Source organism: Gigantopelta aegis, chromosome 10 (assembly GCF_016097555.1).
Source record: "Gigantopelta aegis isolate Gae_Host chromosome 10, Gae_host_genome, whole genome shotgun sequence".
Lineage (NCBI taxonomy): Eukaryota > Metazoa > Mollusca > Gastropoda > Neomphalida > Peltospiridae > Gigantopelta > Gigantopelta aegis.
The window spans coordinates 19,162,830-19,188,771 of record NC_054708.1 but is presented as its reverse complement, the minus strand read 5'-3'; the positions used below and the strand labels follow the sequence as shown (position 1 = coordinate 19,188,771).

The 25,942-nt window shown below is 39.6% G+C and overlaps 1 protein-coding gene across 1 annotated transcript in view; it reads left to right on the top strand.

The window, feature by feature from the left end:
* Positions 1 to 25,942, top strand: part of LOC121384107 (synaptic vesicular amine transporter-like) — an 83,583-nt gene that overhangs the window by 19,368 nt on the left and 38,273 nt on the right. The window contains exons 2-4 of the mRNA XM_041514341.1: positions 20,578 to 20,774; positions 21,986 to 22,352; positions 24,016 to 24,074. Of these exons, the coding sequence (XP_041370275.1) occupies positions 20,615 to 20,774; positions 21,986 to 22,352; positions 24,016 to 24,074 (586 nt within the window). The 5' untranslated portion in view covers positions 20,578 to 20,614. The remainder of the gene's footprint in view (positions 1 to 20,577; positions 20,775 to 21,985; positions 22,353 to 24,015; positions 24,075 to 25,942) is intronic.

The following is a 25,942-nucleotide window of genomic DNA, read 5'->3' as shown; positions in this document are numbered from 1 at the left end:
CAGCCTTAACAGACCACAGTCTGTGTTTATTAATATGCATAACATTAATTAAATACAAAACCTACGATGCACAACAATGTGATAATTTAGTGATACAGTACATTTTAATATATATGCAAATCAACGAAAGAGTATCTGTTATTTTTCTATTATTAAACAGTTAACTTATGTCTTTAGTGGACTGAAATATCAGTTTTTTCACCGTCGAAGAATTCTTCTTTAGGAAATATTTACAGAAAGTTACATTGCAGAGAGGTTCGATTTTAACCTATTAGGTGAGTATATTGTTTACAGGTTCTTTAATTAAACTACGTGCACTTAATAACATTCGCTGCAGATGATATCTGCACGTAATCAGTTTTAAATATCTACACGAACCTAATTAGTCTTGTATACACTTGTGTTAATTGTCTTCGTTCTCTGAGGGGGTGAAGTCCCTATTGGGAATATCTATAAACAATCTCCTAAAAGCATAAAGAGGTTTTTTAAATGTATCAGAAACAATTTTGAAATAATGAACGCGCAATTTATAATTTTGTCCAAACTCAGATAAAACGAGATTAGAAGCATAAGTACATAAGTGAGTGGTCACAATATGAATCGGGAACTATCTTACGTATCAAATATATAGATGGCTTTTGCGTACCAAATGGTTTGATCCAATAAGACTTGAACTTACGTGACATAGGCCTAAATGTCTAAATCGGTATTTGAGTATTTTGGTTACTTACTAGAATCTCTGCGACTTAGACGATCATAGTATACAAAAGTGTATTTTAAATATTTTAAACCATGATCGTAATCTGTTATCACGGAATGAAACGAAAATAGTCCATAGCTCTGTCGTAGGTACCATAAACGTTGACTTTGTTTTGGTTAATATTTATGATACTTGCAGTTGTGACTGTAACGAATTATTTGACAGAATAATACTGTTATAATAATGGATTATTTGATTAAATCCAACATTTTGGTACATAATCCGTCTGTTCATTAATCCGATCCTCCTATCCACTCAAAGTTCATCCATTTACACATTTATTTTTCAGAATCAGTACCATTAATAAAACAATAAAATCGGGTCCATTATGATAATTGGGATCCATTATGATCATCGGGGTCCATTATGATAATTGGGGATCACTATGATCACTGAGGTCCATTATGATCATCGGGGTCCATTATGCTAATTGGGGATCATTAGGATCACTGGGGTCCATTATGATCACTGGGATCCATTATGATCAGTGGGGTCCATTATGATCATTGGAGTTCATTATGATCATTGGAGTTTAACAAATAAACAAACAAACAAATGAAACCATTTCAGTATGTATCTTCTTGATTAATGAATTAGAAATCTATAATCGCGGAATAGAAGATTATATGTCTATATTTTAAAATTTAAATATTTTTTTTAAATTGCCAACTTCTTTATTTAAATTATTTAAAATCACCAACGCTAAAGTTACAAGCGTTAACCGCTGCGTTTGAATTTGAGACCGTCCCCCCAACTGGTGACTTAAGGACGAGTAGTGGTAATCAGAATCCCATACAAATGGCTCCATATTTGACATCTGTACAAGACAGGAAGCCGAGAGTGCGAGAACTACACATTTAAATGAATAACCGGAAATTGTTTCCATACTTCATTACGATTGGCGCATACTTGCGAGCACTTTCTTACGGGCCTCCGCTATTCAGATGGTCTGGGCCAAAATTCTAGAAATAGTTCATCCACACACACGCATTGCTAACGTTAATGGATGGGGAGTTGGTGGGGGGGGGGGGGGGGGGGGCAGGTCAAAGATTTCAGTATTGATCTCCCCTCTAATGTCCTTAATGTCATAGCGATAATTTCATCTTTAACGTTCGGTTCGCTTAAAAAAAAAAAGGTCACTTTGTATTGGTTATTTTCTTCTTCTTTTTTTAAAAATTCACGAAGGTGGAAATTACTTGGTCCGAAAAGGGAAAATGTGTTCTCTTCGTACGTGATTTGAATATTTGTATGAGTAAGGCAGCGTACGTCTGTATTGATAAAATGATTAAATATTAATAATGAATTGATAATCACACACACACACACACACACACACACACACAGAGAGAGAGAGAGAGACACTCACACACACACACATACACAACACACACGTATACATACATACACACATATACACAGTCACGCATACACACACACAACACACACATACACATACACATACACACACACACACACATACACACACACAGACACACACACACACACACACATACACATACACACACATACACCCACACACAAACGTTTGATTACACAATCTGTTAGAATTATATAAACATATTGTGAAAAATATGAAAACGTGTCTGAGGGCATGCTGCCTCGTGACATTTATTTTTATTTTAATGACTTAATTACTGACAAAATATTAATGGCGGCATTTGGACTGGTCAGTGGCTGCACCTGATATACCTGTTGTAGATACCTGAATCTTAATTTGATACATACATGTCAGTTACTATGCAAGTGTACTATATCACCTTTTGGCTCTGTCTTTCTGTTCGTCCGTCCCACCTGTTGTAGGTACCTGAACCTTAATTTGATACATACATGTCAGTTACTATGCAAGTGTACTATATCACCTTTTGGCTCTGTCTTTCTGTTCGTCCGTCCCACCTGTTGTAGGTACCTGAACCTTAATTTGATACATACATGTCAGTTACTATGCAAGTGTACTATATCACATTTTGGCTCTGTTTTTCTGTTCGTCCGTCCCATACATACATGTCAGTTACTATACAAGTATACTATATCATCTTTTGTCTCCGTGTTTCTGTCCGTCCATCCGTCCCACCTTTTGTACGCGCATCCCTAGGCTAGGGGGCGGGACGTAGCCCAGTGGTAAGCGCTCGCTTCATGCGCGGTCGGTCTGGGATCGATCCCCGTTGGTGGGCCCATTGAACTATTTCTCGCTCCAGCCATTGCACCACGACTGGTATATTAAAGGCCGTGGTATGTGCTATCCTGTCTGTGGGGTGGTGCATTTAAAAGATACTTTGCTGCTAATGGAAGTGAGTAGCGGGTGTCCTCTCTGAGTGGTCCTTAACCATATGTCTGACATAAAACATTTCCTTCATTCCCTAGGCTATTTTTTAATGCAAAAACCGCACATTTTGTCTAGATGGAAAAGACTCCGACTATTTTAGTGCCTCCACCCCACCCCCCTCGTTCTTATTTTAGATAAGATACGGCCCTGGTAGCATAGCTTTCAATGCGTTATAGCTTAGTTACTATAATATATATTCCGTCTTTAATCATACAGAACAGTACGACGATTGTCTGTTTCTTTATACTTTTTTTAGTGCGTATATCCAATTAAGGTTCAAGCAGGCTGTCCTGGGCACACCTCTCAGCTATCTGGACTGTCTGTCCAGGGCCCCGTTCCACAAAGCGATCTTAGCGCTAAGATCACCGTAAGTGCATATGTTAGCTGTGCATTTACGGTGATCTTAGGGCTAAGATCGCTTCGTGGAGCGGGGCCCTGGACAGTGGGTTAGGGGTTTAATAGTTTGTTCGTGGTTATAGTGAGAGAGAAGTCGGTGAATTTGCTCTGGATGGGAGCCGGTACCTTGAAGCGAACCCAGTATCTACCAGGCTTAACTCTGGTAGCCAAGCCCGTAGCCAGGATTTTTGAAGGGGGGTTCTTTTTGGTATTAAAAGGGCACTTGCGAGCACATTGTCGGTTTCAGCATGTTTCAGAGTGGCAGGACATAACTCGGGGGGGGGGGGGGGGGGGGGGGGGGGGGCTCTAGCCTAGTTTGAAAGGGCACTTCAGAAAAAGGGGGGTTCGTTCGTACCCTACGACCCCCCCTGGCTACGGGCTTGGTAGCTATAACCACTACACCACCGAGGCCGGTACAGTACTTCGGATCACCTCACCTGTTTTCTAATGTTTATGTATAAACTACCAACTGTCACGACGACGTTGGCCAACTCGCCGATCTCTCGACTTCTACGTCTGTTCGGTTGCTGTCTTCAGCGATTCTTGTCGTATACAACACCTACGACCGATTAGTTGTCAATCTGAGCGCACCCGTCGTAAGTCGGGAGTGGGGGAAATGACACCGCAACTGTCGAGTTGGCCAATTCCGTCGTGACAGTTGGTAGTCTGACTCTAGCATTACGATGCAGACTGATGTAAATAATGCCCCAAGGTAACAGCATATGCCGTTCGTCCTTCAAGCATTGTGACTAACAGGTATGAGATTAATCGCATCCCATTTAGTCAAGGCTGCTAATTGAATTTACGTGTAGACCATAATCCATACGATCAAATTCTCACCTAATTGTTTTTTAATATGTTGCAGGAAATATATGAGAACTGTATATCTGTCAAACATGGAAACAAACAATAGACATCGCAAGATAACACCGACTAGGGTGGGGCGAGGTGGGGTGGGGTGAGGGTAGCTATATATCAATTTTAATTTTCAACTGACACATGCATTATTTTCATAGTTACTCCCCCCCCCCCTTTCTCCCGCTTTTGATGTATCACTCTCGCTCCCCATCACTTCCCTGAGAATACCGTATATTGCCGTGTATTAGCCGACTTTTGAAGTCTAGAAATACTTTCCAAAAGAAGAGAGTCGGCTTATACACGGGGGCAACAAATTGGAGTATAAAATTCCCATCGAAAATACCCCTGACCGCGACTTATAAATTTTGATCAGACCCTTAGCCTTTCACAGATTATGTAACAATAATTTGTGTACTTATAAATTTTGATCAGACCCTTAGCCTTTCACAGATTATGTAACAATAATTTGTGCAGTATGAATAAAACACCTCATCATGCAATATTATACAGGGTTTTTTTCTTGAATGCATTATAAGTTGAATGAATAATAATAAAAATTACTTGTTTTATTGTCATTTCAATGGTAAAAACGTATTCTTTCCAACTGTCCGCCATCTTTGTTTGACCTGTGCTGGGACCAGTCTTTCATATAGTAGATTTAAGATACAAAACGGTGTTTTTTCTTCAAACAAGTATTGCGATCGTGATTACCGTTTTTGTAATAATTAAAGGGAAAACAAATATAATGAACAAGAAAAGCACAAGTCTATTTGTTGACAGTATTATTGAAATCGATGCAACATATTCAACTGGACAAAAGATGACTTCGGCTTATACACAAGGCCGATGATTTTGTGCTAGATATTTAGGTTCAAACTAAGAGGTCGGCTTATCCAAGGAGTCGGCTAATACACGGCAATATACGGTAGTTAAAGAAGAGTAAGTTTACCTCCCATTAGAATGTGATATCAATATGATAATATCTCAAATGATTCCCCATAATCTAAGATAGGGGAGCAATTAATCACTCCCCTCAATGGACAATTCGTCGACAGCGTACCTTAACCTTAATTTAATACATTCATGTCAGTTACTATAAAAGTATACTACCCAGTATATGTTTTGTCTCCGTCATTCTGTCCGTCCGTCCGTCTGTTCGTGTGTCCCATATACAAGTAGATTTTCGGACTTTTGTTTTGCAGTGCCTCAAGACACTGAACTGAAGTTTTGTTTCTAGCTCTATCTTATAGAGTTACTGACCAGGACTCAATTTCACAAAACATCGTAAGCCTAGTTTTGCACGTTAACGTAAACTACGACTAAATCACAATTCTTATTACTGTTAAAAATAAAATAATTATAGTTTGAAATTCATGTATACATATTTAATTTTCGTTTGTCATTTAAATGTGTAAAGTAATGATGTGATTTTTTTTTCTGCATGGAATAGATGCCAAACACATGTAAATGTATGACCAGTTTAACTGCTAGTCGCAGACGTAAACTTACGATGTTTAGTGAAATAGATGCCAAACACGTGTAAATGTATGACCAGTTTAACTGCTAGTCGCAGACTTAAACTTACGATGTTTAGTGAAATTGGCCCCAGTTTTTTCATGAAGATTTGCCCATTTCTGACATCGTTATGTCATACGAGGATGTGATAGACCCGGCAGGCGACTTGTATTGTTTTAGACGTACTCTCATAATACTTGTTAGTTTAGTCTCTGCCTCGTGTAGAACTTAAATCTCACGAACCGGCCTCGGTGACGTCGTGGTTAAACCATCGGACTACAAGCTGGTAGGTACAGAGTTCGCAGCCGGCTCCACCCCAGAACGAGTTCTTAAGGGCTCAATTGGGAGATGTAAGGCCACTACACCCTCTTCTCTCACACTAACTAACAACTAACCCACTGTCCTAGACAGACAGCCCAGATAGCTGAGGTGTGTGCCCAGGGCAGCGTGCTTGAACCTTAATTGGATATAAGCACGAAAATAAGTTGAAATGAAATATCTCACGAGCTTTTTACTTTCATTATTCCTAACTGGTTAATTTTTAATTAACCCTTAAATACTCATTCAGTAACCTTGTAATACAGAATTAATACTGGTACATAACACAATAAAGACAATAACCTACAGTTTACCTAGGTCCTCTAGGATGACCGGCTAAGCTTAATCTTACCAAATACTCGTATACAAATATTAGAACAGTGAAGCCTACAATTTACTTCGTCAGATTACCGGAGACACTGTCTAAAGAATATTGGTATAATACAGTATTAAAATATTTAAAGTCACATCAATCACATCAAGGTTATACAACAGAGCAGAAATAAATATATTTACCAAGTCCGGTCTGAACTAATATATTTCGTTCAGTTGGACCACGTCCGTTCCCCTGGATACTTCCAATGTTTCTCCCCGATATATCTAAAATCCTATCTATTTATTAAAAAATCTCAGACTAGTCCGGAAACCGCGAAAATCGCCTGGGGGCACAACGCGGTACCTCACCTATCATATGATATTTCCACAACCCCCAGAGACGGTATATTTTCTTAGAAGCCTAGACTGATCGACGCCTAGTTCGCTAGAGATACCATGGTCGCGCGAAGGTATTACGTAACCACTCTCCACATGGCCTCCACACCTGGTCTGGGTGTGTATTGGGACGCAGGACTACCACCGTCGCGCGGGGGTATTACGTAACCAAGCTGCACACGGCCCTCTAAAACAATTAACATCGCCACAGGCGAAAAGATAAGAGCATGTCCCGTCACACACCCCAATCAGTGGCTGCTGTGTGCGATGGAATTCAAACACAAGACTTGTGGTTTATAGCAGATCTTCGTATATATAATTAGAAAGAAAGACAGAAAGAAATGTTTTATTTAACGACGCGCTCAACACATTTTATTTACGGTTATATGGCGTAAGACATATGGTTACGGACCACATAGATATTGAGAGAGGAAACCCGCTGTCGCCACTTCATGGGCTACTCTTTCCGATTAGCAGCAAGGGATCTTTTATATGCACGATCCCACAGACAGGGTCTTTGATATACCAGTCGTGGTGCACTGGCTGGAATGAGAAATAGCCCACACTGACCGCGCATCGAGAGAACGCTGTACCACTGGGTTACGTCCCGCCTCGTATATATAATTATGTCAGATTCGTACATTATTCATTCTTTGCGTTATTCGCCTTAGCATGGAAAACGCCACACCACTGACTTGACATCATAACGTGCACGGTCGTGTCTTCATATGGAAATGTTGGCTTTTGCCTTGCATTCAGTTGAAGCGAGCGTTTCGTGATATTACGTAACGCTACGAAACAATTTGACACTGTTCGTGGTATGTTTTCGCGAGAAATATCAAACGTCACAGATTGCGGATATATGACTAATAATTTACGCAACAGATTATTAGCATATTTTGTGTTATATACTTAATATACATAATATAATTATTATCTATCTTCAATGTTTTGTTGAGTAAATCAGTATGAATTTCGATGGGAGGGAATGTAACAGCGATATAAGCATACAATGACTGACTTTCAAATTCATAGTTTTCAATCATTGTGAAATCAGCGAGAATACATTTTTTTTTATAAATTAGAATGTGTTTAACGACTAACTATTATTTAAAATATATTATACAGAAAATGTTTTAACTGATATATTCGTAAATGACAGCATGTCTTAGTTTTTCCAGTATACATCTGAAATAAATATGCATGTTTCCTGAGGTGACCACTTCTGTTACTGTGTCCATGGCATGTTTAGGATGCTTTGCTATCTTATGACTAAAGAGGGCGGGACGTAGCCCAGTGGTAAAGCGTTCGCTTAATGCGCGGTCGGACCAGGATCGATTCCCATCGGTGGACCCATTGGGATATTTCTCATTCCAGCCAGTGCTCCACAACTGGTGTAACAAAGGCCATGGTATGTACTATCCTGTCTGTGGGATGGTGCATATAAAAGATCCCTTGCTGCTAACCGAAAAGAGTAGCCCTTGAAGTGGCGACAGCGGGTTTCCTCTCACAATATCGGTGTGGTCTTTAACCATTTGTCCAACGCCATATAACCGTAAATTAAATGTGTTGAGTGCGTCGTTAAATAAAACATTTCTTTCTTTTGTTATCTTATGACTAAAAGTTTCCAACAGAGTTAATTTCACAACCTAAATGTGAATACAATTAATACAAATGCAAAATGTTTACACCAATACCGTTAAATATGCAAATATGTACAGATGTTCTTTGAAAATCAGACAGCAAGACGCAAGATACTCTTCACAAATGACTTTCTTCAAAATAAAACAACAAGAAACCAAGTGATGAACTTTGAGTGTCATTTCATGTACAAGACAACGATATACCCACAGAGTACCATTACTAGAAATAGAAGGGATTCTTCAAAGATTTTGAATTTTGATACCCAGGAAAAGCTTTCTGTAACGTCACCGAGAAGTATTGACGTGAAGAGGATTGGGGTAATAATAACCGTGTGTGATGAAGTAAGCGGTATGACACGATTCTTTCTATTGTACTGTGTGTGTGTGTGTGTGTGTGTGTGTATGTGTGTGTGTGTGTGTGTATGTGCGTGTGTGTGTGTGTATATATATATATATATATATATATATATATATATATGCTTGTAAACACATCAATGTAACACCGTTTGGTGTTCTGAGTGAATAAAGTTCTGTTCTGTTTTAAAATTCTAATTTCTGATGTATATTATTTTTCTGTTTTGAATAAATTACATTTTAAGATACTGTAAACACCAAGGCGATCAGAAACACACATTGGATTTTGCTAAACATTGTAGTTTAAAGGCGCAGACCCTAGTTCCAACCTGTGAAAATGGACATCAAGTTTAGTTAATCTACAAACCTGTAATACACATTAGGGTAAGGTTATAACATAAATAAGCTAAAGTCTGTGATGTTTAAGCAGAAAAATACCGTCTAAAATAGCTAGAGCTTGATTCGATAACCATTACTTCTCAGATGAACGTGCGTTTTGGGGTATTATAAAAATCTGGATGACCCGAACCACTTCAGGTGTACTAAAATTAATATTCTAAATAATAAATTGTAAGTATTTCTAATTTAAATTATCAAAAACGGCTTTAATAGTGAAAAGTACGTTTTTAAAAACCAGGGTCTGTCGCTTTAAGCAAGTACCGACGCCATATAACCGTAAAATAAAATGTGTTGAGTGCGTCGTTAAATAAAACATTTCCTTTCCTTTCCTTTCCTTTTTTAAGCAAGTAATGTGTAATTCACAGGTTAAAAATGCTATAACATCTGAAATATGTTGCACTCTCCAATAACTGGGGTCAGTGCCTTTACATATAAAAGCCGGCGCTCTTTGATTCGAGATGAGACAATACGCGGCGGCGTAATAATCGCCAACGTCATTTTTCGACGGAACTGACTTTAACTACTTCGTCACCACTGCTAATACGATCAATAAGAAGGCGCGCTTGGCCAACAACACATGCAGTGCCATAAAACAAAGTCATCTTTTGATCTCTATCGCCACATTTCACATGCTATTGCTCAAATCTAATCACTTCTAAATTGGAGGGCTAATATAATTGCAAATGGAGCGTGTGTACGCGAGACCTAGCGTCGATCAAGAAACGGTCGCGACGATTGGACGGCGAAATCTCGACGCAAGATTTTAGCGCCGTTTGGTCGTGCGGGCGCTTTCATAACTTTTGAATAACATATAACGGTAAACTGTGTTGCGCCTGTCAATCTTTCCCTAATTGAGTGGTGCCATTTTCACAGAAAGTGTTTTCTGATATTGGCATACGTCACTGACGAGTCGCGGTTGTATAACAAAACCCGTGAACAATAATGAACATCGATCCCAATGGCCCGTGTTATTGCTGATTTCCAATACTCATATTAGTCCCTCGGGTGGGCGTTATGTCATTTCCGCTAACGCGCAAATTGAGAGAAGAGTTACTTCTAGACCGTTAAGGGTGTGTGGGTATTTACGGATGTAAAATAGTCTGTACGGTTTCAGCTTGGAATATACAGGTAAGTGAAATAATTCACTTCCCTATAATATCTCCTCCAAAGGTAAACATAATATGTCTAAATATTTTCAGTTTATTTAATATTTATGTGATAACCCCTTTTCTGGTGGATTTATTTATTTATTTATTTTTTAATTTTCAACGGAAAATCGTTTGCAAGCTCGTCTAAATTTCGCTTTTCATCCCTGATATGAACAAAGAATGCAGGAATGATGGTTGTGAAAAATATTATGTAGATGTAGGTCTACCCATGGGCGTACAGGATGACACTGGGATGGGATGGTTCTGAAGGAATTTGACCAAAACATTTTATGGTAATATAAATACTTAATCAAATCCGTAAAAACACCCCCAAAATACAAAGTATCAGAAGGATCTGTCATAACACATTCGATGTTTGCCCGAAAAATGCCATAAAAAGCCACAAAGACCCCCTAGATAGTACGCTTGTGGATCTACCCACATAAAATAGCACATTATTTCACATCATTCATGTATACTGTACTCGTGTCATAAAGAAAATATTCATTATTTTATTTTTGGGCTATAAAATATGAACCTGTCTGAGACCAAGCCTTACAATGTTATCTCCACATAATTCCTAGCATATGAAACGGAGGTTTGGAAAGCGGAAGGTGGGTGGAGAAATTTTGGGATCTATCCGATCATCAAACATGATGAGTTATTATTTTTATTCTGCAAATTTGCGAGGGCGGATCCAAGAAAGTTAAGCCCATTTGGTTCGCCCCTAACTGATATAGCCAACAACCTCGTCTAGATCCGCCACTAAGATTTTAATTTTTTTTTTACAAACATTAAAAACACTCCAAAAATATAAAATTTATGTGAGTGAATAAAAAAAATATTATAGCCCGCGTGTAATATTGTAGACTGAGGGAGTGCATATTATTCAGACGGACAATCTGATTGAAATCAGCTCTACTGGTATAGTTATTAACCAGTGGAGCTGACTTTAATCTGATTGTTCAGAGGGAGTGCATATTATACTAATAATAAAGACTGGAGGGGTGTATATTACATGTATAATATGCACTGGGGAGTGCTTATTCTACATATAATGTTGACTGAGGAGTGCAAATGCAGGGGAGGTGCAAATTATATGTAACACTGGCACAAACATATATATCGGTTACCCAAAGCATGGATGAATGACATCAATATAAAAATTCAACATTAATAACAAGACATACTTATGATTATCGAAGTTACCATTAAACAAACGTCTGTTAGCAAGCATGTTTGAACGGAATGGATTTTGTTTGTGTGGTACATGTATAGACTGGCCTTGTAATGATGGCGTAACACACTACAGGAAATTGGTATGTGGTAACTCAATAGTCGTGAGTATATTACCATATGTCATAGCTATACAATAACACGAGCTAGTCTATAGAGGCATAGCACGGATTTGCAGAATAAAGTGGATAATATGTTGGATTTCTTTTCTTAGGCTAAAAATATGTTTCCTGGAACTCGACACTACCAAAAAAGGTCAATCCTGAAAATATTAGGGGGTTTTGGGGGTTTTTAACACATTTTTTAAAACGTAACATGTAGTTAGTTAGAGTACACAAATAGCATTTTTATTTGGACCTGTTGGGGCGAATATAATACAATTTGCTTTTTTTTAAAATCCGCCACATCCTTTTTTCAGCATGTTCCTTAAAATATTTTTGTAGGCCGTGTTTCCCCGTGTTATGTTATAACAGAGGAATTCTAATTTTGATAATCCCAAGTTATTTATGCAAATATTATGTGTAGGATCGACTAAGTTGTTGTTATCTGTCACAAATAAATATAAAAAATAGTACTTTCAGGTTTTAAACACAAATATACACGAAGTAGCATACTTGCAAAATGGCTTCACAATATAATATTCACAAACATTATGAATATTCATGAAACTCGACAGATACATCTGCCACATATACTGTAGTGTTGATTAAACTCACCAGGTTATCTGAAATTCACCAGACATATAATGAATGGATATCATGTTCAAGATAAGCCGCAAATTGGTGACAGCCAATGGATTTTTAAAAAACGGAAATCTGCTATATATCATATTGATGCTGATTATTAAACACATCATTTAGCAGGTAAGAGTACACTACATACGAATAGTACGTCAAGCCATATTAGAAGAAATATAATTTAAAATACTTATATAATGAAATACGGAAGTAGACAGCGCACTAGTAGGCACGGCGGAGCAGGGGTGGGTGAGTGGTGGGCTCTACTCCCAACCCCCAAATAATTCTGAATCAAAAATATTATTTGTAGTAAATCTTAAGGCAAAGATGAATTTTACTTGTAGAATGCAGGAAATTGCATTTCAGGACATCTAGTTTTCAAACTTTTACGGATGAGCATACCCCCGAACCCATTAGAAACTTTGCTTTGCGCCCTCGATTTCAGTCAGCCCCCCAATGTCTACTTGCTTCCGCCATGCCTGACTAGTTAGAGATTGAGAAATCTAAGGATGGTTTCAAAAAAAAAAAAAAAACGTATTATAAATTTTATGGAAACTAGTTGGGTTTTTTACATCATATTAATAAGACGATAATTATTATAAGAAACCTGATTTGATTGATGGAAACATATTTTATTGATTTTGAAAAAAACAAATGGATTAGGTACAACAAAGTTTTCAAATTATTTTGTCTTTTTCATAAATCATCTTTAAAAAAAAAACATATTAAAAGAAAGTAAATATGTAATTATTTAAATAAATAAATATGTAAATAAGTATGTATGTAAGTAAATAAATAAGTTCATTAATTAATTAATTAAATTTAAAATAATAATAGTACAAGAATAGTAACATAAAACGTCAATAAGGAATGCAAATTAATTTAAGCCAGAATTCACAGATGACGGTTTTTCACACGTGCTATTTATTAACATGTTTATTTCACACTTGCATTGTACAATAACGTTCCTTTGTGTGTTGATGTACACCTAGCAATGTGTTGATGTGATTATCTGCGTGTTACGTCACTTATCACTCAAGTGATAATTAAACACATTTCAATCTCGGGAAAGGGACATTTCAATCTCGGGAGAGAGACATTTCAATCTCGGGAGAAGGACATTTCAATCTCGGGAAAGGGACATTTCAATCTCGGGAAAGGGACATTTCAATCTCGGGAGAGAGACATTTCAATCTCGGGAGAAGGACATTTCAATCTCGGGAGCGAGACATTTCAATCTCGGGAGCGAGGCATTTCAATCTCGGGAGAGAGACATTTCAATCTCGGGAGGGGCATTTCAATTTCGGGAGAGAGACATTTCAATCTCGAGAGGGGCATTTCAATCTCGGGAGAGAGACATTTCAATCTCGGGAGGGGCTTTTCAATCTCGGGAGAGAGACATTTCAATCTCGGGAGGGGCATTTCCATCTCGGGAGAGGGACATTTCATTCGCAAAAGTAAGTCACCCCCTTCCTACCATCCCACCCCTGTCTTACGCGAACCCAAGCGTTTCGTGTACGGGCCTTAATATGGAACTCCAATATTCTGCGAGATGTCCTACAAAGCCATTACGTTCGCTCGAGTGCTGCCAGTAAACTAGACATGGGGTACGGAACAACACCCACGGCTTTCCAATGAATGTAATTACAGAGATAACGTCTATGAATATTCAGTAGCCCATCACTGGTGCCTAAAATAGTCACATACTGTCGAATCTGATCTACGAGGCACCTTGTATGACAACCATCTGTCTTTAGAGGACAGCGAACATAGAACTATATTTAAATGCATTTAACGACATTTCTCTCCCGTAATAAAATAAAGTTAAGTTTGTTCTTTTTTGCGATACCAAAAGAGCATATCGCTAAACTAATCATCGGCTATTGGATGTCAAACAAGTAGTAGTCAGAAAAAACCCGCTATATCTTTCAAGCTGTAGCTACCCTTCATAAGCACTTGTCACAGACAGGACAGTACATACCACGGTCCTAGATATACCAGTGATGGACCACAGATTGGGACGGGAATAACCCAATGAATCCACCGAGAAGATTCGATCCTCCGACCGAAGTACATCAGGCGAGAGCTCTACCAACTAGATCTTGCCCTCTTTCTGTAATAAATACATACTAGTTTCAAGGTATAATTATAGAGAATAGCAGGTTACTGTCTTAAGATATCGGCTTTATCCTGCGAAGATTAGAACGGCGAATGCCAGGAGGCATTCGACCTAAGCAGGATAAAGCCGATATCTGAAGACGGTAACCAGTTATTTTATTTATCCTTCAATCCACATAAAAAGAAAAACTAATGAACTGAACCGTTTTATTTGACAACTTTACCGTTTTTGAGAGTAATATATCCACACGTGTTAAATGCCTTGTCGCCTACAGTACAGTACCTTTACACGTAGGCTTACGGGCTCCATTTTTGTAGAGGGGAGGGGGCAGGCTGTTTTTACCAGAATTAAATAAAAATGCCCGAATATGGGAAACAACATTTATATTCATATTATCATTATTATAACAGCTATAGCTATAGGGCTGCAAACAAATCACTACGCATTTGTACATGGATTACAGCTAATTTTGAGGGTAGAATGACGTAATACATGGTAAAAAAAAAAGTCTTATGTTAGCGCATTTTACCCGAATTTGATATCTTTCTCCAGCACTGGGGCGGGGGGGGGGGGGGGGGGGCAGTTAACCCCCGTCCCCCTGTCTCGTACACTCATGTCTATCCACCAGAACAAAATAGTCTTAAGTCTGATGGTTTATTCTCTACACGACTGACTCTTGACGTTCTCCATTTTTAAGAAAAAGTTTAAAGTTTGTTTTGTTTAACGACACCACTAGAGCACATTAATCAAAATATTTCGTCGGCTATTAAATGTCAAACATTTGATAACTCTGGCAAAGTCTTCAGATAAAACCCGCCACATTTGTTTCAATATTGTCGTTGTCGTTGTCGTGGGATTTTACTTGCACATTTCGGAACAAGACAGAAAGAGGTGGGTTTATTCATAAGTAGTATGGGATGTTTTATATGCAGTTTCCCACAGACAGGACAGCACATACCACTACCTTTAATATACCATTAGTGGTGGCACTGGGTTTTTTACGGGGGGGGGGGGGACCAATCATAGAATGGGTCCACTGAGAGGATTTGATCCTTCGAACCCTAACACAGCAGGCGAGCGCTACATATCAACTGAGCTAAAGTTCACGATTGATTTTGCTGTTTTAGTTTAATGGTAAGTGGACCGTGTTTGTCCACGGGATGCACCCGCTTCCCTGGACACGGACCAGTGCATTCTACACTTTATGTCGTTAACGAAGCGAAACTCGGGAGTCCCATCCTGTTTTTACGATATGTCTTTGCGGCACAATGTGATTAACTGAGTGCAGAAAACTGAATATAGATTTATAGCTGTAATTAACGTAATCGATATTGATTAAAACGCAAAACAACCAGCTATCCGTAGCAGGGGTGTTTCTAGGAAACAGTATGTAGATGCAACAGACCTATTAGATATTTTTTAAAAAACACCAACAAACCACCAAATGTTTGTGTGGATATTGGGACGGACTAAAGGCGACCGTTTACTGTTTTACATTCAAGAAATGCGCAAAAAGTAAAATTCACTAACGACATGTTACACAAAAAATTTAATTCACATACTCAAATATTACACAACAATGTATTCCCAGTACTTTAATTCAGTTTTGAGTTAAAATACTCATGCTTTGATAATAATATTATATACTCTTCAAAAAAAGAAACGCAAAAGGGTACAAATGGGTTATAACTCCGATTTTATGTTTCCTACCGGTTCATGCTTTGTGAATATAAGGTCATTGCATGTCCCAAACACATTCCCACGGTTACATTCGATAAAACGCAGCTACTGTACAATAAAGTTCCAAAATGTGAATATTCGCAAAAACGCAGCCACGTGCAAACCATGTCACCACTGCACGTGCGTTGTCTGCACGTGCAACATGAACACCGACAGTATAAAAGTGCAGGGTGTTCGCTTGCCTGGCCTCTGTATCTGGCCGACAGTTGACAATCCAGGACATGCCACGTCTCAGTGAACCGCAGAGAAACAATGCCATCGGCTGACTAGACGCAGGCGAATCCAGAACGGCCGTTGCCAGGGCATTCCATGTGTCCCCAAGCACCATCTCCAGACTGTGGGACCGTTACCAGCAACATGGATCAACACGTGACCTCCCTAGATCCGGTCGACCACGGGTCACTACCCCCGGGCAGGACCGCTACATCCGGGTACGCCACCTTCGGGAACGATTGACTACTGCCACCTCCACAGCCGCAGCAATACCAGGTTTGCGCAGGATATCCGACCAGACCGTACGGAACCGCCTACGTGAGGTAGGAATTCGTGCCAGACGTCCAGTTCGAGGTGTCATCTTAACACCACAACACCGTCGACTCCGACTGCAGTGGTGCCAGATTCATCGACAATGGCCTCAACTGCGATGGAGACAGGTGTGGTTCAGTGACGAGTCCCGATTTCTGCTCCGACGTCATGATGGAAGATGTCGCGTGTATAGGCGTCGTGGTGAACGTTATGCGGCAAACTGCGTGCAGGAAGTGGACAGATTCGGCGGGGGTAGTGTCATGGTGTGGGCAGCCATCTCACACACTGACAGAACTGACCTGGTCCACGTGCAGGGCAACCTGAATGCACAGGGCTACATTGACCAGATCCTCCGGCCACACATCGTTCCAGTTATGGCCAACGCCAACGCAGTGTTCCAACATGACAACGCCAGGCCTCACACAGCACGTCTCACAACGGCTTTCCTACAGAACAACAACATTAATGTCCTTCCTTGGCCATCGATATCACCGGATTTGAACCCAATTGAGCATCTATGGGACGAGTTGGACCGACGCCTCCGACAGCGACAACCACAGCCCCAGACCCTGCCCGAGCTGGCAGCAGCCTTGCAGGCCGAGTGGGCCACCATCCCCCGGGACGTCATCCGTACTCTGGTTGCTTCAATGGGCAGGCGGTGCCAGGCAGTTGTCAACACACGCGGAGGCCACACCCGGTATTGACTCCAGATGACCTTGACCTTGGTGGTGTGTCCTATCACTTACTCACAATGGACTAGAGTGAATTGTGAACAATCCTGCAACATTTGGTAATTATCGGACTCACCATTCAATAATTAAATCAATTCTCCAAATGTTACGACAATGTGGTTTTGCGTTTCTTCTTTTGAAGAGTATATAAAATATGAAGATTTTTTGAAATTCGTACTTCTGCTACCCTAAAAAGGAACACCCGTTAAAGTATAGGCTATGACATATAGTCTTCCAAATATTATGAACGTGATTAGCAAGATATGAAATTATTAAAATGCTTGGCGCACACCTAGCGATTAACGCCGACTCGACTTTCGAGTTGGTAGTGGTCTGAAAAGGTGCGCCTGCACACACGCCAGCCGTCTAATCAGGGCAAAAACTGGAGATTAGACGCGATTGTGGCGTTTGTTCTGCACACACCTACCAATTAATGCCGACGCGACTGTCGCGTTTGCCCTGCACACATCTATCAATTAATGCCGACGCGACTGTCGCGTTTGCCCTGCACACATCTATCAATTAATGCCGACGCGACTGTCGCGTTTGCCCTACACACACCTACCAATTAATGCCGACGCGACTGTCGCGTTTGCCCTGCACACACCTACCAATTAATGCCGACGCGACTGTCGAGTCGGCGTTAATTTGTAGGTGTGTGCCAAGCATTAGTTATAAGTGGGGTTTTTTGTTCTACCTTTGCCAAGGTATTAAATGTGAAATGTGAAATGAAAAGGAACACATTTATTTATTAATCATCGGCTATTGGATGTCAAACATTTGGTTATTTTGATGTATTGTCTCAGAGAGGAAACCCGCTGCATCTTTTTATTAGTAGCAAGGGATCCTTTATATGTTCCATCCCATAGAACAGACAGGATATCACATACCTTTGTTTTACCAGTCATGATGTACTGGCTGAAAGAAGAAATATAAAAATGGGCCCGCCGACGGGGATCGATCCCAGACCGACCGCGCATAAGGCGAGAGTTTTACAAAACATACAAAATTGTTGAGGGTTTTTTTCTAAAGTATTTCAAAACTCTAATTATTGTCACCTATATTTATATTAAATGTTTATGTTTAGTTTAATTTTGTTTAATTATTATTTTTATTTGCGTGTTTGTACATTAGAATGTTTTTTATAAACGTCTCATGTTGTAAAGTTTAAATGTTTTGTTTCGAAGCCTAAACTACAAGCATTCGATTTTTTCAGCTTGTTATCGGATTCCAGATTCATCTGGGGTTTTTCTCTCTTTATTTCTGCATAAAACTGCTTTAACAAAACCGATTGAATTGATAAATTGGATTTTATCTGAAATGTTTAAAAATGGCCTTTCTTTGAGTTTTCAGTTTTTTTAAAAAGATCATTTCAGCATTTTTTTTATAAGGGTATCACATCGCTGGAAATGAGCAGTGGAGAAATCCCATTTTACCTTTATTTCACTTGGCTGCTTTGGATGAAAACAAGGGAAATGGGCAGCGTTTCTGAATTGCAAATATCCAAAGCCCTGCCAATATCACACTTCTCTTCATCATCGATTGACCAATCCGATTGCAATTAGGCCGGAGACCTCTGGGAATAAATTTTTAAAACAAGATTAACATAGCTCGGAGGTAGCATGCGGGAAAAAAGACAACTGCAGTCTATAAATATTCGATTTATGGAAATATTTATTTGCGTCGACGCACGTCGTATTGATGTGGTTTGGAAATCATTTGTGCATGTTATTATCAATATGTACTTATCATAATAGTTTGCAAACAAGCGGCAGGTGAAAGTCTTGAAGCTGTGTGTACACAAAGGGCTATAGTTACTGTGAATGCATTGTGCTGATTCCGCGTTCAAACACCAACTCGGCATAGCGCAGTCTGTCTGGCATCGGTGGCGCAGAAAGCAAACAAGTGTAGGTGGTTTCTGGGTCTGTATCCCGCGTTTACCGGTTCAAACACGAGTAGGCGGTTTACCGGTTCAAACACGAGTTGGCGGTGCTGGGTCTGTATCCCGCGTTTACCGGTTCAAGCACGAGTAGGCGGTTTACCGGTTCAAACACGAGTAGGCGGTGCTGGGTCTGTATCCAGCGTTTACCGGTTCAAACACGAGTAGGCGGTACTTGGTATCCCGCGTTTACCGTTGCAAACACGAGTAGGCGGTGAAGGGTCTGTATCCCGCGTTTACCGGTTCAAACACGAGTAGGCGGTGCTGGGTCTGTATCCCGTGTTTACCGGTTCAAATACGAGTAGGCGATGATGGGTCTGTATCCCGCGTTTACCTGTTCAAACACGAGTAGGCGGTGATGGGTCTGTATCCCGTGTTTACCGGTTCAAATACGAGTAGGCGGTGATGGGTCTGTATCCCGCGTTTACCGGTTCAAACACGAGTAGGTGGTGCTGGGTCTGTATCCCACATTTACCGGTTCAAACACGAGTAGGCGGTGCTGGGTCTGTATCCCTGTGTACCGGTTCAAACACGAGTAGGTGGTGCTAGGTCCGTATTTCGGTTTACCGGTTCAAACGCGAGCAGGTGGTTTACCGGTTCAAACACAAATAGGCGGTGCTGGGTCTGTATCCCGGTTTACCGGTTCAAACACGAGTAGGCGGTGCTTGGTCGGTATCCATGTGTACCGGTTCAAACACGAGCAGGTGGTTTACCGGTTAAAACATGAGTACGTGGTGCTGGGTCGGTACTGGGTCTGTATCCCGGTTTACCGGTTCAAACACGAGTAGGTGGTGTTGGGTCCGTATCCTGGTTTACCGGTTCAAACACGAGTAGGTGGTGTTGGGTCCGTATCCTGGTTTACCGGTTCAAACACGAGTAGGTGGTGTTGGGTCCGTATCCCGGTTTACCGGTTCAAACACGAGTAGGTGGTGGTGGGTCTGTATCTATCACGGCTGTATCTTGCTAAAAATAATTAAGGGGGTGGGTAATGAATTTTTTTTTTAGAGATCAGTAAGTTTGCTGCACAGAAAATATTTTTGTGGTAGGCGAGACATTTAATTCCGCAGAATTCTTGTTGATTACTTGAGCAAATTCTCTTTGCAGACTTGATGTGTGTCTTGTGAAGTGAGCTCGGCAGACGATGACGATCAAGGACTTCCTGTCCAACATGTCTATAGCGGACTACTTGTCGACGTCCAGTCTGAACGGATGTCTGAGTCGGTGTCGCCAGTCGCGCAAGCTGGTCCTCATCATCGTGTTCATTGCCTTGTTCCTGGACAACATGCTCCTTACCACTGTTGGTAGGTGTAGACGAAATACATAATGAATCTACTGATGTTTATCATGGGTAAACATATATAATTAAGGCATCTGATGGATGGATGGATGGATGGGTGGATGGGTGGGTGGGTGGATGGATGGATGGATCGGTGAGTTGGGTGGATGGATGGATGAGTGGATTGGTGGGTGGGTGGGTGGGTGGATGGATGGATGGATGGATTAGTGGGTGGATGGCTGGATGGATGTGAGTGTGTAACAGAAAAATCAATCTCTATTGAGGGGATTCGAACCAGTGACCCTCATTATGAGAGTCCAGTACTCTACCAACTGATCTAATAGCATTCTATACCAAGACTACTACAAGTGTATGTGTGGGTAGATCCCTCATGAATGTGAACCCTTTCTCACACACTCGCGTCATCTCAGACGCTAAATCGAACTCCTCATAAAATCCCAACCCACTACGTTATTTTTTCAAATATGGCCATTTGCAAATTTATGGGTGGATGGGAAGGTAGGTGGGTGAATGGAAAGGTAGGTGGGTGAATGACAAGGTAGGTGGGTGAATACGTAGGTAGGTGGATGAACTGGAAGATCGGTGGGTGGAATATTTTTACGGAATGAATGAATGAATGAATGTTTAACAACACCCATCACCAAAATACACATCGGCTATTGGGTGTCAAAAAAGGTAGAATGAAATGTATATAATTATGTAAAACCACAGTTTATAAAGAGCTGTGGGGAAAAGTATTATACAATACAAACATTAAAGGCATATTGTCACAGACCACTGACCTATTTAATGGTCTAACAAAGTATTACCAGAACAAAAATAATTTGATTTGTCCCTAAATGTATTTTATTCAACCATCTTCATAACCACCATACTCCATTTATTAATGATATTTTGTAAAAATAATTGAATTATGGCAGTGGTCCATAATTCAAAAACTAAAATTGTCGAGAGGGTTGACATGGATTTCACTACATCATGGTTCAGTTAAGGTGATGCGATAGCTAGATTTGGTTTCCAACGCTTAATGTAATTTTTATTTATTATCCATTTTTAGAAAAAATAAGGTCCTTAATTCCTTGACAGTATGTTTTTAAGGCGGTGGATGGGTGTATGGATGGAGGGAAGGAGGAAGGGATAGTCATTATAGTTATTGCTAGTGTAGCTATAATTGCCATTGTGTTTTATATTTTATTTTTCGTTTTATTTTTTCAGTTCCAGTTGTTCCAAACTTTCTGAGACGACTAGCAAACGCCAGAAAAGCGGCCTTATTAAATTCTGTGTCGAAAACAAATTACACGTGTGTTACAAGACCTTCGTTTGAAACGTTCAACACAAGCCAGGACACACAAGGATACTCATGGGAAGGGATGTCAAATGTACCCCGTCATTACGTCATGTCTACGTCACTTCCGCTGTGTGTTAATTTCACTGGAAATATGTCAGATTTATCAAACAAAACAGACACTGAAACTGACCACGAGCGATTTGGAGATGAAAATATACAAGTTGGACTCATGTTTGCTTCAAAAGCGATAATGCAGTTATTAGCTAATCCGTTCATAGGTCCAATAACAAATAGGTAAGTTGCTGTTGGCGCTCCTCTGTAAGATACCCTTCGTATGTCGTAGTTACAAGTAGTAATGGAATAGGCCTACGTAATTAAATAACATGAAAGTGATTACTCACAACAATAAAACAATAATGCCAATTAGAAACAAACCCATGTCATTCAGATAGGTGAGATCCAAACAAAAGGTACTGTGGGGGGGGGGGGGAGGTGTCTGGTGTGTGGGTCACCCCTCTTCATATTTGAAAGTGCTTCGAAAATCTAGTGTTACCGGATGAATATAAAAAAAAAAATTGGGGGTGGGGGTGGGGGGATATGTAATACCTTGGTCACCTGAGTGTTTATGGGAACATTGCCATGCACGTATATACAATGCAATGCATGTTAGTGTGTTTTGGAGGGGGCGGGGTCTAGCTAATTCGGTAGCTAAATCTATAGCGCTTGGGTCACAGGATCGAAACTTCATAGTGGACCTATTCTGTCATTGTACTTTTTTCCGTCCCAACCAAAGCCAAACGATTGGTATATCAAAAGCTGTGGTATGCATGTCTGTGGGAAAATGTACTTTAGCTTTGGAATATTGTAGGGTGTTTGTTTATTCTTGAAAGTGGCACCCTTCCCTAGATAAATCCTGTAACAGTTAAAAAGTTAAAGTTGGTTTTGATTAACAGCATCACTAGAGCGTAATGATTTCACTGGATGTCAAACGTTTGTTAATTATAATACACAGTTTTAGTCTACCTTTTTTTCACTAGCAGAAAGATATCGTTTATATGCACGTTGCCACACAGGACAGCACATACCACAGCCTTTGATAAACCAGTTATGGGACAGTGATTGGGGCAGGAAAAAAGAACAATTAGAATAAAAATAAAAATAGACCAAAACACAACAAACAAAAAAAGAAAATCAGAAAATGGGTTCACCCTGGAGATTCGACCCAAGTACCTCAGGAATCTTAAATCAAAAGTCATGCCTTGTCTAGGATATGTGCTGGTACTTCATGGACGATGCGATGATTCATCTACAGAACACCCATAACAGACATCATTTTATTATTATATAACAGTTTTGAAAAAAAATGCATTAAGATGAAAAAATGTAATTCATTAAAAATAAATAAATAATTATATTAAAGATGCAGTGTCCAAGTTGCCGATATTTCTAAATAATTTATACAAAGATTATGTGTGGGTTCCATTAATTTGTAGTTATTTATCACAATAAGGAAGGAAGGAAATGTTTTATTTAACGACGCACTCAACACATTTTGGCCCATTAGGCTATTTCTCGTTTCAGCCAGTGCACCGCGACTGGTATTTCAAAGGCCGTGGTATGTGCTTTCCTGTCTGTGGGAAAGTGCATATAAAAGATCCCTTGCTGCATTAAGAAAAATGTAGCGGGTTTCCTCTGTTGACTACGAGTCGGAATTACCAAGTGTTTAACATCCAATAGCCGATGATTAATTATTCAATGTGCTCTAGTGGTGTCCTTAAACAAAACAAACGTCAATACATTTTATTTACGGCTATATGGCATAGGCATTACAATAAATGTACACATAGCGAAATAATAATATGGCAAAGTAATTATGATACTGCGCCTTTAATTCATAATCCATATGCTATATGGAAGTATATACACAGTTTAAATACTATATTTATTTACTTTTCAGAATAGGTTATAGCATACCCATGTTCACGGGATTTATAATCATGATGCTATCAACTGTGGGTGAGTAGAGTTCTTGTTTTAATGTTTTGTTCTATTACATACTTACGTACATAATTAAAATCCATATAAAATGCACACACACACACACACACACACACACACACACACACACACATACACACACACACACCTACACGCGCGCGCGCACAGACTTGTATATTTAAATAAAAATCAATGCGGATAACTGTTTTAAAGTGATGATCTCACAACGTTCATTAAAACGCTAATAATTCAGAAACAAAGGTATTAAACAATATATTCACGATAGCCTGTAATGTAATGATGTATGTATCTAAACGAATTCGTAAGGAAATTAAGGTATATACTTCCGTGTGGATATACTATGTGTTACTATCTCTAAATTACTGTTATTTAGCGCTGAAACGTTGCTTACTACCGAACAGCTTTATCGTGTTACCGTTATTAATTGTAAATACTGTTATACAGCACTGAAAGGTACATACAATCGTATAACGGTATCGTGAGTTACCATCAATAGAATAATATTCTACAAAACAGTTTGTCTATTATGTATTATTAAAACAATTGACTTCAGTACTACTATTATTGACACAATAATATATGTAGTGGGGCCTAGTATACGTGTCAAGGTTTTCCCACTAATTGCAACATAGCCGAACGGTAGTATGTACGTTGATGTTATTATGCATTCGTTACAGGTCGTAGATCAGTACGATATAGATGTTATACCATATGGAGGTTAAATATTAATATATGCAATACTATACGGAGGTCATAGATCAATATATGCCATACTATATGGAGGCCATAGATCAATATATGCAATACTATATGGAGGCCATAGATCAATATATGCAATACTATATGGAGGCCATAGATCAATATATGCAATACTATATGGAGGCCATAGATCAATATATGCAATACTATATGGAGGCCATAGATCAATATATGCCATACTATATGGAGGCCATAGATCAATATATGCAATACTATATGGAGGTCATAGATCAATATATGCAATACTATATGGAGGTCATAGATTAATATATATGCAATACTATACAAGCACGCCGGAAGAAAGAAGATCAATGGGAAGGAGCTGACTGATATTGAGGGTGCAAAGCAAAGTTTTTAGGGGGGTTCGGGGGTATGATTTCCCGTAAAATTCCTGATGTCCTGAAAGGCAGTTTCCTGCATTCTACAAGTAAAATTCATCTCTGCCTTAAGATTTACTACCAATAATATTTGTTATTTAGAATTATTGGAGGGGTGGGGGCTAGAGACCCCCCAGCTTCCCCCGTCCCGCCGTATAACGTCAAGTATTTGTGGTCATGCACTCAGAGAATAGCCATAATATAATACGCAAGGCCGTTATAACAGTTTACCATCGTTCTGGAGATCGCCATATTTATTATTAAACACACAAGTGGCTATATAAACGGCGGCCGTGCATATAGCTTCTGCTAATGTGGGCTGGCTATAAAGAAGGTAGTCATATTTTGGGGCGGTAAGGCTACCCATGCCCGTATCTGGGGGGGGGGGGGGGGGGTGCGACGGGTGTGAACGCACCCCCTCCCCTCCCCCCGCGAGAATTTGAGTAATTTTTATTTCCTATTATAAGTATTTTAACGTTTACCCCAACAGATGACTGTATTAAATGCTAGTTTATTCGAAACCATTATTGGAAAGCCGCACTCTGATATTATTTGGCTCGTCTCTGTAGAAGCTCAAATATTAATTTCAGCGTTCGGAAATTTCCATAAATATTTTTTGGCTTAAAATGGTACATGTGCTACACGAATGATATTATAAGGCGTCCTTATGGGTATATTCAGTTGAGAACCAGTCTATCGTGTAAGTAATTGTGGCGCGCTATTTTTTCG